General features: G+C 52.2%; 1 protein-coding gene across 1 annotated transcript; it reads left to right on the top strand.

Moving 5' to 3' along the window:
* Positions 1 to 7,121, top strand: KRT8 (keratin 8; the record flags this gene model as incomplete). Its single annotated transcript, XM_084256139.1, has 9 exons — positions 1 to 351; positions 2,988 to 3,196; positions 3,853 to 3,913; positions 4,415 to 4,510; positions 5,078 to 5,242; positions 5,530 to 5,655; positions 6,191 to 6,411; positions 6,544 to 6,599; positions 6,896 to 7,121. The coding sequence occupies 9 exons, from the start codon at positions 1 to 3 to the stop codon at positions 7,075 to 7,077; spliced, it is 1,467 nt and encodes a 488-aa protein (XP_084112265.1). The 3' UTR covers positions 7,078 to 7,121.
* Between the last annotated feature and the right edge of the window lie 6,713 nt (positions 7,122 to 13,834).

The following is a 13,834-nucleotide window of genomic DNA, read 5'->3' as shown; positions in this document are numbered from 1 at the left end:
ATGTCCCACAGGGTGATCAAGAAGACCTACGCGGTGTCCACCACTGGCACCCCAGCCATTGGCTCCTCCCGGGGCTTCAGCAGCCACAGCAGCTACAGCAGCCACAGCAGCCGCGGCTTCGCCAACGGGCCTCTCATCAGCCCCATTTTAGGTCGGGGGAACATGCTGGGCGCCAACATGGGTCTGGTCGGCTACGGTGGTGTTGTAGGGGACATCACCTCTGTCAAGGTGAACCAGAACCTGCTGACCCCCGCTCCGCACGGGCTGGACCCCGAGATCCAGGCCGTTCGCATCCAGGAGAAGGAGCAGATCAAGACCCTCAACAACAAGTTTGCGTCCTTCATCAACAAGGTGAGGGCTTCCCGGGGCCTGGCTGTGTCCGGGCAGGCTGGACCCTCTCTTGCCAGCACATCTCCAGCCCCCAGGGGCCTGGACCCCACCCAGGCTGGCAACACTCCCCCTTCCAACCTGTGACTCTCTCCTTCCCTGCACTTTGGTTTGGGCGGGCGCTGGGGTGAGGAGAGGGTCTGGGCTACTTCTCACTCTCTATCTGAGGGGCTCCCTCCCTCCCTCCCTCCTGCCCCAGCCTGAGCCTCTCTGCCCCGCGCGGGGTCTAGGGAGTCGCTACTGCTCAGCGGTGCACGGGGTAGGGAGGGGCTGGCGCGCCCCCTCCAGGTTCTCCCTTCTCCCCCAGCCCGGCCCCGAAGGCCTCAAGAGTGCCCTGCCTTTTTTTTTTAGATTTATTTTTATTTATGCAAGAGCTGGGGTACAGGCCAGAGGCGCGGGAGGGTGAGAGGATTCACCAGAGACAGAGCGGGGAACAGAACAGGCAGAGTGGGGAGCAGCGGGCGAGACCCGAGAGGTCTGCCGCGCCATGTGGGGTTCTCCCTGGCCGGCGGGGGATCGAACCTGCGCTGCGGAGGCTGCGTACAGCTGCGCCACCGGGGAGGCCCTTTTTAAATTTTTATTTATTTACTTTTTACATGAGGGGTTTGATCAGACTCTGGAGGGAAGCGGGTGTCTTGACTCAAACAGGCACATATTGATCGCGGCCTGTGGCGTCGGGGCCGGAGTGTGGGCGCCGCGATGAGTCATGACTTGGCCCAGCCCGGGGAGCCGCGGGGTGCGCGGGGTGCGGGGCCCCGGGCGCTGGGGCTGGGGGTGTGTGTCGGGGTGGGGTCCTGCGGGGGGGTGCAGGGGCGTCAGGATTCAAAGTCTGCGGGCGTGGACGCCCCGCCCGGGGTGCGTGTCCCGTGGAGCCCCGGGTTTACAGCCTCAGATAACCCGGCCGTCCGCCCACGCCCCTCCTCGCGGCCCTTGGCCCCTCTCCGCGTTCCCTCCCCGGCTCCACCCAAGCGCCAGGCTTCACTCTCCGGGGAGGTGTCCCCGCCGGGTTTTACAGCCTCGGGGGGCCGGCGGCCGGGAGGCCGGGCGAGGGCGGCCCCGCCCGCTGACCCGCTCGGGGAGGCCTCCCGCGGGAGGAGGGAGAGAAATCCTGGGGCAGATCGGCGCCCTGAGGATTTGGAATTCCCAGGAGATCGCACTCCCCAGTTTGGGGGGGACTCATGGTGCTCGCTGGCTTCTGAGCACCCTCCGCGTGACGAGGTGGGCCTGGGGCCTCACCCCGCCGCTGCGCACAGGCTCTGAGGGTGAACTGCCGGGGCCAGGGCTCTGCCCGCCCTCCGAAGGGCTGCCTCGCCAAATCTGAGCCCTGCAGCTGTAAACTGGGCTCGATAGATAATTCCTCAATCAGAGGTTTTGCCTGCGGAGTCCAGCAGTGCTTGGCCCCGTTGAGCAGTTTATTAAAGCACAATGTCGTTATCACTTATTTGTTAAAATAATTTTTGGGCAGAAGGACTTGGGGAACAAAGGGATCTAGAGTGGACCCTTAAGACAATCATCCATCTTCCCCCAGTTTAAAAAAAGTTACAGCTGGGGCCTCCCTGGTGGTGCAAGGGGTTAATCTATCTGCAGCCTCTGCAGCTGGAAGGCCAGGAGCTACCCACATGGCGCAGCAGACCTCTCCTGACTCTCCCCTGCTCCCCTCAGCAGTGTGTTTCATCAGTCTGCCTGTCCTGCTCCCCGCTCTGTCTCTGGTGAATCCTCCCCTTCACCCCAGTTCGTGTATGTGTAAATAAATAAATAAATAAATATTTAAAGAAAATAAAGTTACAACTTTGGGGTTAAAGGACATTTCCCTTCTTGGAACCAGTCTATCAGTCTTTCTGAAAATTCCCCTCTAACATGCCTTATTTCAACCGAAAATCTGGGCTTCTTGAGTTTAAGGGACCCAGTACCTCTGTGTTTCAGGAGGACAGGGTTGTGGATTCTGGGGTGAGATCAGGGGAGCGTGAGTGGCTTTGCAGACACTTCCCTGCTAAAAGTGACTTCCACACAGAGATGGGGCTCCTGAAAGGGCCCGTTCATGCTCCCCTAGAGCTTTACAGGGTTGAGGAGACCCAGACTCAGAGAGGGAGAGCAACTCCAGGTTATGCAGCGCAGGGCAGCAGCTGTGTTCGCTTGAAATCTAGGGCTTCTGGCCAGTGCGCTCCAGGCCATACAACTAGTTTCTCTCTGCACGGTGTGAGTCTCAAGCCTTTCCAATTCCCGACAGTATGACTTGACACGAACAATCTACATTTTCTTTTTCAGTCTTATTAAAGTGTTAATCAAAACTTATTAAAAATCATCAGTGTACAATCTAAATAAATAGGACCTATTTGTTTAGGAAACATATCTCTCCTATCTATCCCCTACTAACTGTGCACCCCCATGTAGCCCCAGCACTAGAGGGACGTGGTTCCCTACCCCACTCACTGTGTCCTCTCTCTCAGGTGATAGGGGATGCTCCCAGAGCAGCTAACCAGGCCCCTGTTTCTGGAGACCCCACTGGTTGGGGAGTGGATTAGGGGAAGACAGGGCTTTCTTTCCTCAGACTCTGAGCTCTGACCCGAGTTGACCCTTGTGCTCCGTCTTCCTTCATGTAGGTGCAGACCCTGGAGCAGCAGAACAAGGTGCTGGAGACCAAATGGAATCTCCTGAAGCAGAAGAAGACATCCCGGAGCAACATGGACCAAATGTTTGAGAGCTACATCAACAACCTTCGGCGGCAGCTGGCCACACTGGACCAGGAGAAGGTCAAGCTGGAGGCGGAGTATGGCAACATGCAGGTGCTGGTGGAGGACTTCAAGGCTAAGTGAGTGGCCCCCCCTCCCTACTCAGCCACTCATCCTGCCCTGCCCCACCTCTTGGCACCAAAAGCCCAAGACCCCAGGGCCATTTGCTTGTTGGGCAGAGCAGTTCTATGCAGTTAGTGAGACCATCTGCCCAGGTTTTCTCGGATGGCCTAAGTGTATGCCCACTGTCCTGGTGTGGTTGTTAATAGCACCCACCCGCTTTCAAGTTCAGAACTGTCCAGATTTGGACAACAGACTATATGTCAGTGTTTATGCAGCAAACTTAAGATGGGCGAGACAGCCACCAGACCTCTGGTGCGTTCTTGCAGACCTGGCGGCTGTTTATTCCTTATTCCTGATGTCCAGTGTACTCCTGTGTGTTCTGCCTGAGGTAGCACGTCATTCCTGGCTGCTCACCCTCCTGATATGCCTAATCCAATGTGTATTTGTAGATTTTGAGAGAGATGTCATGCTCCACTCATCCCTGCTGCCTGATGATGGCATGGCGTAGAGTCGGGGAGACAGTGGCTGGTTGACCAGAAGAACCAGCCCAGTCATCTCATGTCCTGTAGCTCCATGAACTAACTTTTCTAGATGTTCTTGCCCACTACCCCAAATACTCAGGGTGGCTTTGCCTTTGCCATTATCCTCTGATTCTAAGACATTTCTTCACCAGGTATGAGGAGGAGATCAACAAGCGCACAGAGATGGAGAATAATTTTGTCCTCCTCAAGAAGGTAAAGAGAGTACTGTACCCCCAGCAGACACTGGAGGCTGGATCTTAGAGACTTGGACTAAGGATTTCTGGGTTATATCCCTAAGTGTTTCTAAATAATTTGGGTGCCTCCTAGGTATAAAGCATAGAGAAATAGACAAAGACAGAGAGATAGCTAAATGCATTTGAACAGAATGCTGGGACACTGATGCTGGGGGTTGGTTAAGAAGTGAAGCAGCAGAATTGGAGTTCTGGTCCTGGAAGTCTTCCTGGAGGAGGAGAGGTAAAGGGAGTACCCTTTACGGAGAGGTAAAGGGAGGTGTGCAGGTGCTGCAGGTAGCTGGGTAAAGGTGTTTGGGTTGGGGATGAAGGTGGAGTGAGGTAGAAGCTGGATTGGAGGATCAGACCCCAGAGTGAAGTAGGGAAAGTGATTAGTTAGAAGGTTCTGGGACTCTGGTGGACTTCGGTGGGTTTGGGTTGGGTAGGGGTACTCAGCTCATCCTCTCCCATCCTCCACCCCTAGGATGTGGATGAAGCTTACATGAACAAGATTGAGCTGGAGTCCCGCCTGGAAGGGCTGACCGATGAGATCAACTTCTACAGGCAGCTGTATGAAGAAGTAAGTTCCTGGGGCTGGAGCAAGAAGATGACCCAGTGACTCCTCCCAGCCCCCAGCACCCAACTGATCAGAGTCCTCCGGTAGCTGAATGATCGCAGCTACCAATATTAACTCAGTGTGACTATTCTATATGTTCTGGCCCTGCATGAGGGGTGTTTTCCATCCATTTCACACATGATACATGCACCCAGAACTGAAATAACCTGTCCAGGACTGAGGACACAGGGCTGGCCCAGCTGTAACTCAGGCCCCCTTTGTCCCCAGAGCCTTTGTTTCTATTTTTGGGTCCCTTCGGAGCCCTCTGTGGACTTAGTGCTGGTAGCCGAGCGTGGAAGGGTCTGTCCCCCTGGCTCTGCTCCCAAAGCCAAGTTCCTTTTTATCTTTGCTTCATTTCATTTTTACTTCCCTCCTTGTTCTAGGTCTTTGACCTGTGTTCCTTCTTTGGGAACTTTGCTTTCTCCCCAATCTTAACCGCCCCCCGCTTTCTATTGTTTGCCCCCATCTTGGCCCCTAAGGAAGGCTCTTTTGTAAAAGGGGGCTCCTCACCACTTCCCTGTCCCCACACAGGAGATCCGTGAGATGCAATCCCAGATCTCGGACACGTCCGTGGTGCTGTCCATGGACAACAACCGCTCCCTGAACCTGGATGGCATCATCGCCGATGTCCAGGCCCAGTATGAGGCCATCGCCCAGAGGAGCAAGGCCGAGGCCGAGGCTACGTACGAGAGAAAGGTGAAGAGCAGGGTCACTAGACTGTCCCCTCCCCTTTCTCGCCAGTTCTGTGCCCTAGTCCATTGTGGCAAGCAGTGTTCCAAACTCTCCTCCGCCCGCTGTGAACTGGTCCTCCCAGGGGGCTTGGGGAGACTGGATGTCCCGTGCCCAGGGGTCTGGAAGGCCTTCAGCGGTGTGTGTGGGGTGGGTTCTAGTGGCCTGGCTCAGTGAGCACCCTCCTTTGGATGGAGGGCACTGGCATTTCAGGGGGTCTTTTCTCAAGCCTTGCTCCTCATTTTGCACTGCAGTACCAGGAGCTGCAGATTCTGGCCGGGAAGCACGGGGATGACCTCCGTGTCACGAAGACAGAGATAACTGAAATGAACCGGAGCATCAGCAGAATCCAGAATGAGATTGAGGCCTACAAAGCCCAGGTATGGGCTGCACCGGGATGGGAGAGGCTCCTGGGGCACTTTTGGGTGAGAGGGGGTAATGCAGGAAGGAATGAAGGGTCGGAGGGTCAGAGAAGAAATCTAGACCGGAGTTGGGGAGTTGGAGGGGCAGCTACTGTCCAGCTTCTCAGACTCCTGGGAGTTGAGGGGTGCTGAGGAGGCCTCTGGAGCCATGAAACAGGTCCAAGGGGCAAGTAGGCTGGGGTTCAGGATGGGTCTCCCCAGTCTGCGTTATTTTGTCATATGTTAGGGTCAGTTTGGGCTGTACCCTTCAAGGACGTCTAGAAAGCAAAGATCTAGACCCATTAGTGTCCCAGGTGAGAAGCTTGTGTGGGCACCTCCCTGGAAGGTGCTCATGTTCCCCACCCTGCTCTGAATCTCACTGGGACCGTTTTCTTTGAGCTGGTGGAGTTGGTTCGTCAGGGTCAGGGAGGGGGTCTAGACAGGGAGGGTGGGTGTGGGGGAGAAGGCAACCAGACTCTGCTCTGTCCACTTATCTGTTTCCCTCCCCCGACAGAGAGCTTCTCTGGAGACCGCCATCACTGACGCCGAGCAGCGCGGGGAGATGGCCATCAAGGACGCCAATATCAAGCTGGCGCAGCTGGAGGAGGCCCTGCAGAAGGCCAAGCAGGACATGGCGCAGCAGCTGCGCGAGTACCAGGAGCTCATGAGCGTGAAGCTGGCCCTGGACATCGAGATCGCCACCTACCGCAAGCTGCTGGAGGGCGAGGAGAACCGGTGGGTGTGGGGGTCTCCCATTGGCCCTGCCGCCCCATTCCTGTAACCTGGGTGGGGGGCGACTTGAGTCCTATTATCTTGGGACCAGGGCCAGGAGTGGGTCCTGATGTTGCATGTGTCCTCTGGGTGCAGGCTGGAGTCTTCGATGCAGAACTTGAGTATCCATACCAAGACCAGCGGCTACTCAGGTGAGTGTCCTGGCCTGGAGCGCTGGGCAGGGCGCAGGAGGGCAGAAGGGCAGGATCTTTGCTACATAGCTCCTATTCATTTCCCTCCCATGTAGCTGAGGAAACTGTGCCCGATTAAGTGTCCAGTCCACATTGCTGATAATGAAGTTTTGTCCCATCCTGCTCCTGGTTTTCTTTGACAATCCTGGAGTAGTGACCAGAGCACTTCCCTGCCGGGAGTGGCCGGGAGTACGGGCCCTGGGGCCTGATGTGTGCATGGATTCTGTTGCTCAAGTGGCTGCTTCTGTCTTGACCAGGTGGGATGAACGTGGCCTATGGGGGCCTCGTGAGCCCTGGCTTCGGCTATAACGCCATCCAGCACGGCTTTGGCTCTGGGGGGGCCGTCACAATCGGCTCCTCCAAGGCTGTGGTTGTGAAGACGACCGAGACCCGAGATGGAAGGCTGGTGTCCGAGTCATCTGATATTCTGTCCAAGTGAACAGCCACCGCCAGCCCGCCCAGCCCGCCCAGCCTCACCCCAGTGCCGTCTAAGATGTGTGAAGGGAGCGTTGGGAACAGGAGATGTGTTGGCTCACCCTTGGGAAGTCTGGGGTACCCCCCTCATGCCCATGCTCCCCACTAAAAATTGTTGGCCAAGTTTTTTTGCCAAAATAAAATTTCAGCTCGCTCTGTCTGCCAACCTTGCTGTGTGCAGCCTTTGTTCCAGGGGCGGGAGAATGGTGGTCTGGAGGCTTCTTCCTGGAATCAGAACAAGGGGGGCCTGGAAGTAGGGGCACTAGGGGGAAAAGTCTGGCCTCTTCCAGGCCGTTCCCAGCTGATGGATGCTGGTTAATGAGCCCTCAGATATCCTGTTCCATTTTATCTGGGCAATAAACTCCAAGAGGTAAGCAGAGCAGATTTTAGACGGTTTTATCAGGAGGCAGTTCCCATTGGCCTCACAGGAAGTTGGCATCAAGACTACTTGCAGGTAAGGGTAGCTGGGCCTGGGCAGACCAAGTAATTGACTTAACTAGAAAGTGCCCCATCTGGGATTTGAACCCAGGAATATCCAGTTCTCAGGCCTGCATTCCTTCTCAGCCAGGCGCGTAGTGTTTCCTTGTGCCGGGGGCGTCTTTACCAGCTTCATTCCTTTGCAACCAGGGACTGAGGCGTCCTGGCTTTCCCATCACTTCCGAGGCCCAGAGTTCATTCTCAGGAATTAGGGTGTGCCACACACCAACTTCTAGAAGCCAAGGTAGCATGGGCTTTGGTTCTGATAAGTGCTCTCTCCCCTGCTCCACTCAGTCTCACCCACCCTCATCGCTTCTCATCACTTCTTTCTCCCCTCTTGCATGCAGTTTGCGTGTGTGTGAAGGGTGTGTGTTGTGTTTGCGCATGGAGGGTGTCTGTGTGTATATGCCGTGTGCAGGCTCTGTGAAGTGTGAAAGGGATCTGCCCGTGTTTGGGGAAACGCTGTCTCCAGGGTTTAGGGCAGGAGCGGTCAGTGCCGTCAGCCCCCTGCCACCACCGCGGAGTCCCAGCTGACACGCTGGCCGATTAACACTGAGTGTGGACAAAGCCTTACTTGTCGTGACTGACGTGGGGCTTTTGCAGACTCTCTGAAACACCGAGGGAGAATAAAACATGCAGAGGGGACAACAGTGGGGACAGCCCGGGACAGGAGGGTCAGGCTCATGGCTTGCTGGGGCCTCCCGGGGCTCCTTGGCCCCTGGTCCTTGGGGCCCCAGGCCCTGGCACCCATCCCAGGTCACCTCTCACTGCCTCCCTCGCCGCCCACAGCAACGGAGCTGCTCCTAGACTGCCCGGGCAGCCACCCCACGTCCCCCACACCCCACGTCCCCCTGTTCACAATGAAGGACTTCACTTTTCTAGCACAAAGTTAAAAATGCCATTTCTGGGCCTCCCTGGTGGCGCAGCGGTTGAGCGCTGGGTTGCGAAGCTGCCTGCAGCCTCCTCAGCTCCGGTTCGATCCCCTGCTGCTCCCCGGCCACCGGAGGAGGGTCCCACATGGCGCGCAGACCTCTCCTGCCGCCCGCTGCTCCCCTCAGCAGTGTACTTCGGTCCTTCTGCCTGCTCTGCTCCCCGCTCTGGCTCTGGTGAATTCTCTCGCCCTCCCGCGCTTCTGACTGTCCCCAGTGCTTGTATAAATAAATAAATAAATCTAAAAAAAAAAAAAATGCCATTTCTCAGCGGCTCTCTTTGGCGATGGCTCGTAGTCAGAAATTCATTTTTATTATAAGCTGCAGCATTTGTATATATAACTGAGACAAAAATTTTATAGAACAAATACCAACCTTCTGCCTTCTGTTGACATGTGGCAGGTTCCCAGGAGTGGGGGGGGAGGGGAGGGGAGGGGGTGCTAGAGCCTGAGGTAGGTGCAGCGCCTGGTGGGACCTCCCGTTCATTGAGGCTCCAAGTCAGTATTTTCAGTTGAGCCCCACCAGCTGCTCCCTGAAGGCGCCATGCTCTTATCAGATCCTGCCCCAGCTTGTGTGTGTGTGTGTGTGTGTGTGTGTGTGTGTGTGTGTGTAGCCTGGGACTACACAGGTCAGGTGGTTTCACGTTTCCATGCCCTGGGTGTTTGTTCAGGGAAAGGCAGCAACCTCCAGGTCTCCAGGTCCAGGGAGAATTGCCTCTCTTTCTGCCTTTTCTTTTGTGTTCAAGGACAGTCAGATTTAGAAAACGCACGCCTTTCATGATTCAGTGTTTAGACAAACAGAACAGCTGGACGGCCACTGCTCATTTAGATGAGGAAACAGAAGGATGGGAATTAAGTTTTCTGAAATGCCTGTGTTTGCTGGCACATCATCTGCCTCATGACATTTCAACCTCTGAGATGCTGGGAGGCAGGCAGAGCCCCCCCATAAGACCCCCCATAAGTGACGCATGCCTGAGGGGACCGCATCAGCGGCAGCTGACCCTGGGCCAGGTCTCTGACAAGACTGCATCTTACACACGTGTGAGAGGGAGCGCAAGGAATTTTAACCTTGTTTTTGTTTTTGAGTAGGTAGTAAATATCCTGCATATGATTCTAAATTGCAAAAGGGCGTCGTCCCTCCTCACACGTTCCCTGCCCCACCCACACGCAGCCACCTGGGCCCTGCGGCGGAGCTGAGCAGCCAGGCGAAGACATACAACAGGGAAGGTGGGCGGGCTCCGGGGCTCTTGCTTCTCCAGCTCTCACTTGTACCCAAGGACTTGGGGGGATTTTGAAGGAGACTCATGGAGATGTAGAGATACTTGGAAGAGTCATGTGAGTGAGAGGCATGTGGGGAGGCTGACAAGGGCAGCGGTTATCTTGCTGATATCTCCTTCTGTCCCAGCTCTTTGGGGTCTGCTTCATGAACCCCTCATGTTCCCCATCAGAAGGTGCTCTAGACTTGTGACAAGCTTCCAGACCTCGGTGCCCCGCCTCTGGCCAACTCTGGCTAGGCATTAGCCCATGAGGGGATGGGTACTTTTCAGAGTTTTATTAGGAATATCCTTTCTTCTCGTCTCTCTGTACACACTAATTCTTTCAAAGATCGGTCACACTAAGAGTCTGCTTCCTTTGTCTTTACACGGTGGATGGCAGGACCCCATTTTAGCGTGCACCTCTTATGTTTGGGGACTGTTGTGTATAACCTGTCACTCAACTTCTTTCCCACAGGAAACCACGTTAACTGTTTTTTGTAAATCATTCCAAGCAGAGTTTACATGCCAACATGTATTGTTTAAAGATGTGCTGTCAGGGTGGCCTCCCTGGTGGCGCAGGGGGTTAAGAGCAACCCATGAAGCTGCCCGCAGCCTCTGCAGCACGAGTTCGATCCCCTGACGGCCAGGGAACTACCCACAAGGCGCAGCAGACCTCTCCTGTCTCGCCTGCTGCTCCCCTCAGCAGTGCACTTCGGTCAATCTGCCTTTTCTACTTCCCACTCTGTCTCTGGTGAATTCTTTTACCCCCCATATCTCTGGCCTGTACCCCAGCTCTTGTATGCATAAATAAATGATTCTTTAAAAAAAAAAGATGTGGTGTCGGGGGTGGACTGCACACATGACAGTGGCCCCAAAGCCAGGGGTGCAGCAAGCCCTGCCCTCCAGGTCTGTGTAATGACACCCTGGCATCTGCACAATGATGGAATGGCCTAAGGACCCATTGCTCAGAATGCATCCCCAGCATTAAGGAAGTTTGTACATGCGTGTGTGACACATACGCAAATGCTAGGCAGTGGGGTATGATGCTGTAGATCGTGTTATGTATCTGGCTTTGACCTTCACTCAACATCTGTTCCTTCCATAGCATGTATGTTAGTTGCTGCCTCACCATTTTTTGCATCTGCAAAATGAGTCCACTCCACCAATGGCCACCACTGATTTATGTATGTGTGTATGTATTTATTTATGTTTTAATGTTTCGTTACAGTTTTATTTTTTTAAAGATTTATTTCATTTATTTATTTATGCATATAAGAGCTGGGGTACAGGCCATAGGTGTGGGAAGTGAGAGGATTCACCAGAGACAGAGTGGGGAGCAGAACAGGTGAATCTACTGAAATACACTGCTGAGGGGAGTAGCAGGCGAATCAGGAGAGGTCTGCTGCACCATGTGGGTAGCTCCCTGGCCGAGGATCAAACTTTTGTGCTGCAGTGGCTGCAGATAGCTTCATAGTGCTGATATTTCACCCCTTGAACCACAAGGGAGACCCCCTACAATTGTTTTTAAATTAAAATGAAAATGAAACATTTTAAGTATAATACCTTGTTTTACATTGATGTTAATTTTTGGATAATATGTGATTTCTCCCCTCAGGTGTGGTCACTGTAGTTTTCCCACCACCAAAGCACCCATAGTCCCTCATCATATTCCCCGTGCTCTCCACCCCCTTCACCCTACTTTTTTCTCCTCCCTACCTCTTCCCTCTCGCACTCCCCTCCTGGATGGCGCCTATCTCTGGTTAGCTTTCAAGGCTGGTCTGTGTCTGACCCTGTGTTGGTTTTTCTACACCATTCCATCCCAACCTCAAAAGGAAGGAAGAAGGCTGGGAGAAAGGCAATTTTCCTTGGAGGTTCCCTGCCCTTCCCTGAGCAAACACCCCGGGTGTGGAGACTTGAGACTATTCATGTGACCCTTGGCGGCACCCCACCCCTGCCCCACCAGCTGGGTGCAGGATCTGATAGAATAGTAACTTCAGGGAGGAGCGGGTGGGGCTCAGTTGAACATATTGACCATACCATCCTATGTTTATCTTTTCCCTTCTGACTTATTTTGCTTAGTATCAACCCTTTCAGCTCCATTCATGTTGCCCTAAATGGTGTGAGTTTATCTTTTTTGATGACGGTGTAGTATTCCATTGTGTATATATGCTGCATCTTCTTGATCCATTCATCTGTTTTGGAGCCCTTAGGTTGTTTCTATATCTTGGCTATTGTAAATGGTGCTGTAATAAACATAGGGTTACAGGTTTCCTTTTGAATTAGTGTTTTGTGTTCTTTGGTTAGATTCTTTGGAGTGGAATAGCTGGGTTGTATGGCAGATCCATTTCTAGTGTTTTGAGGAAACTCCACAGGTTGTTCTCTAGTGGCTGACTAGTTTACATCCACACCAGCTGTGTAAGAGGTTCCTTTTTCTCCACATCCTTACCAGCACCTGTTATTTCTGGCTTTTTAAATGTGGGCCATTTTCGCTGGTGGAAGGTGGTGTCTCATTGTGTTTTTTTTTTAATTTTTTAAAAAAAGATTTATTTATTTATGCATACAAGAGCTGGGGTACAGGCCAGAGATGCAGGGGGTGAGAGGATTCACCAGAGACAAAGCAGGGAACAGAACAGGCAGACTGACTGAAATACTCTGCTGAGGGGAGCAGTGGGTGAGACAGGAAAGGTCTGCTTCGCCATGTGGGGTACTCTTTGGCTGGCCGGGGATTGAACTCGTGCTGCAGAAGCTGCGGATTGCTTCATAGTGTGGTGCTTAACCCCTTGCGCCACCAGGGAGGCCCCTCATTGTGGTTTTGACTTGCATTTCCCTGATAAAAAGTGATGATGAAATTTTTTTCATTTACCTGTTGAACATGTACATTCCTTCTTTGAAGAAGTATCTATTTACTCTTCTGCCCATTTTTTGATCAGGTCTCTGATTTGTTTTTGTTGAGTTGTGTGAGCTCTGTAGATGTTCGATATCAGCCCCTTCTCAGATGTATGGGTCTGCAACTATTTTCTCTCATTTAGTAGGGTGTCTTTTCATTTTGGTTACTATCTCTTCTGCTGTGCAGAGGCTTTTTAGTTTGATACAGTGCTCGCTGTTCAAACTCTCCTTTGTTTCCCCTGCTTCTTAGAGACAAGTTCTCAAAGGTGTTTCTGAAGTTTATGTCACGGGGTGTTTTACCTGTGTTTTCTTCTATGTATTTTTTGGTTTTGGGTCTTACATCCAAGTTTTTATCCATTTTGAGTTGACTTTTGTTCATGATGTAAGATAGTAGTCTAGTTTCATTCTTTCGTATGTGGCAATCCACGTTTCCAAGCCTCATTTGTTGAAGAGACTTGTCTGGCTCCAGTGTATATTCTTTGCTCCTTTGTCATAGATTAATTGACCATGTATGTGCGATTTTATTTCTGGACTTTCTATTACATTGGTATGTGTGTCTGTTTTTGTTCCAGTACCATGATTTTTTACTATTGTGACTTTGTAGTAGAGTTTGAAGTCTGGAAGTGTAGTACCTCTATTATGCTACCTTCTAGTTAGGAGAGGTTTGGGATTCCATATGAATTTCAGTAATATTTGCTCCATTGTTTTGAAGAACACCACTGAGGTTTTTTTTTTTTTTTTTTTTTTTTTTTGGGAATTGCGTTGAATCCGTAAATTGCTTTGGGTAGGATGGCCATTTTGATAATGTTGACTCTTCCAATCCATGAGCAGGGAGTATCTTCCTATTTCCTTGTGTCTTCTATTTCTTTTAAAAATGTTTTATAATTTTCCTTGTATAGGTCCTTCACTTCCTTTGTTAGGTTTACTGTCAGGTATTTAATTTTTTGGGTACAATTGTAAATGGGATGATTCTCTCAATTTCTTCCTCTTCAGAACAATTGTTTGCATATAGGAAGGCAACTGACTTTCGTGTATTGCTTTTGTGTCCAGGACACTTTTGTATCCTGCTACTTTACTGAACTGGCTTATTATTTAAATTTATTTTTCCATGGATCTTTAAGGGTATATCATCTGCAAATAATGATATTCCCTTGGATCAGAGTGTCCTTTAAAAA

The sequence above is a fragment of the Talpa europaea genome (genome assembly GCF_964194135.1).
Source record: "Talpa europaea genome assembly, chromosome: 15".
Classification (NCBI taxonomy): Eukaryota; Metazoa; Chordata; class Mammalia; order Eulipotyphla; family Talpidae; genus Talpa; species Talpa europaea.
Note: the sequence above shows the minus strand (reverse complement) of the source record. Positions and strands in the feature narration are given on the sequence as shown.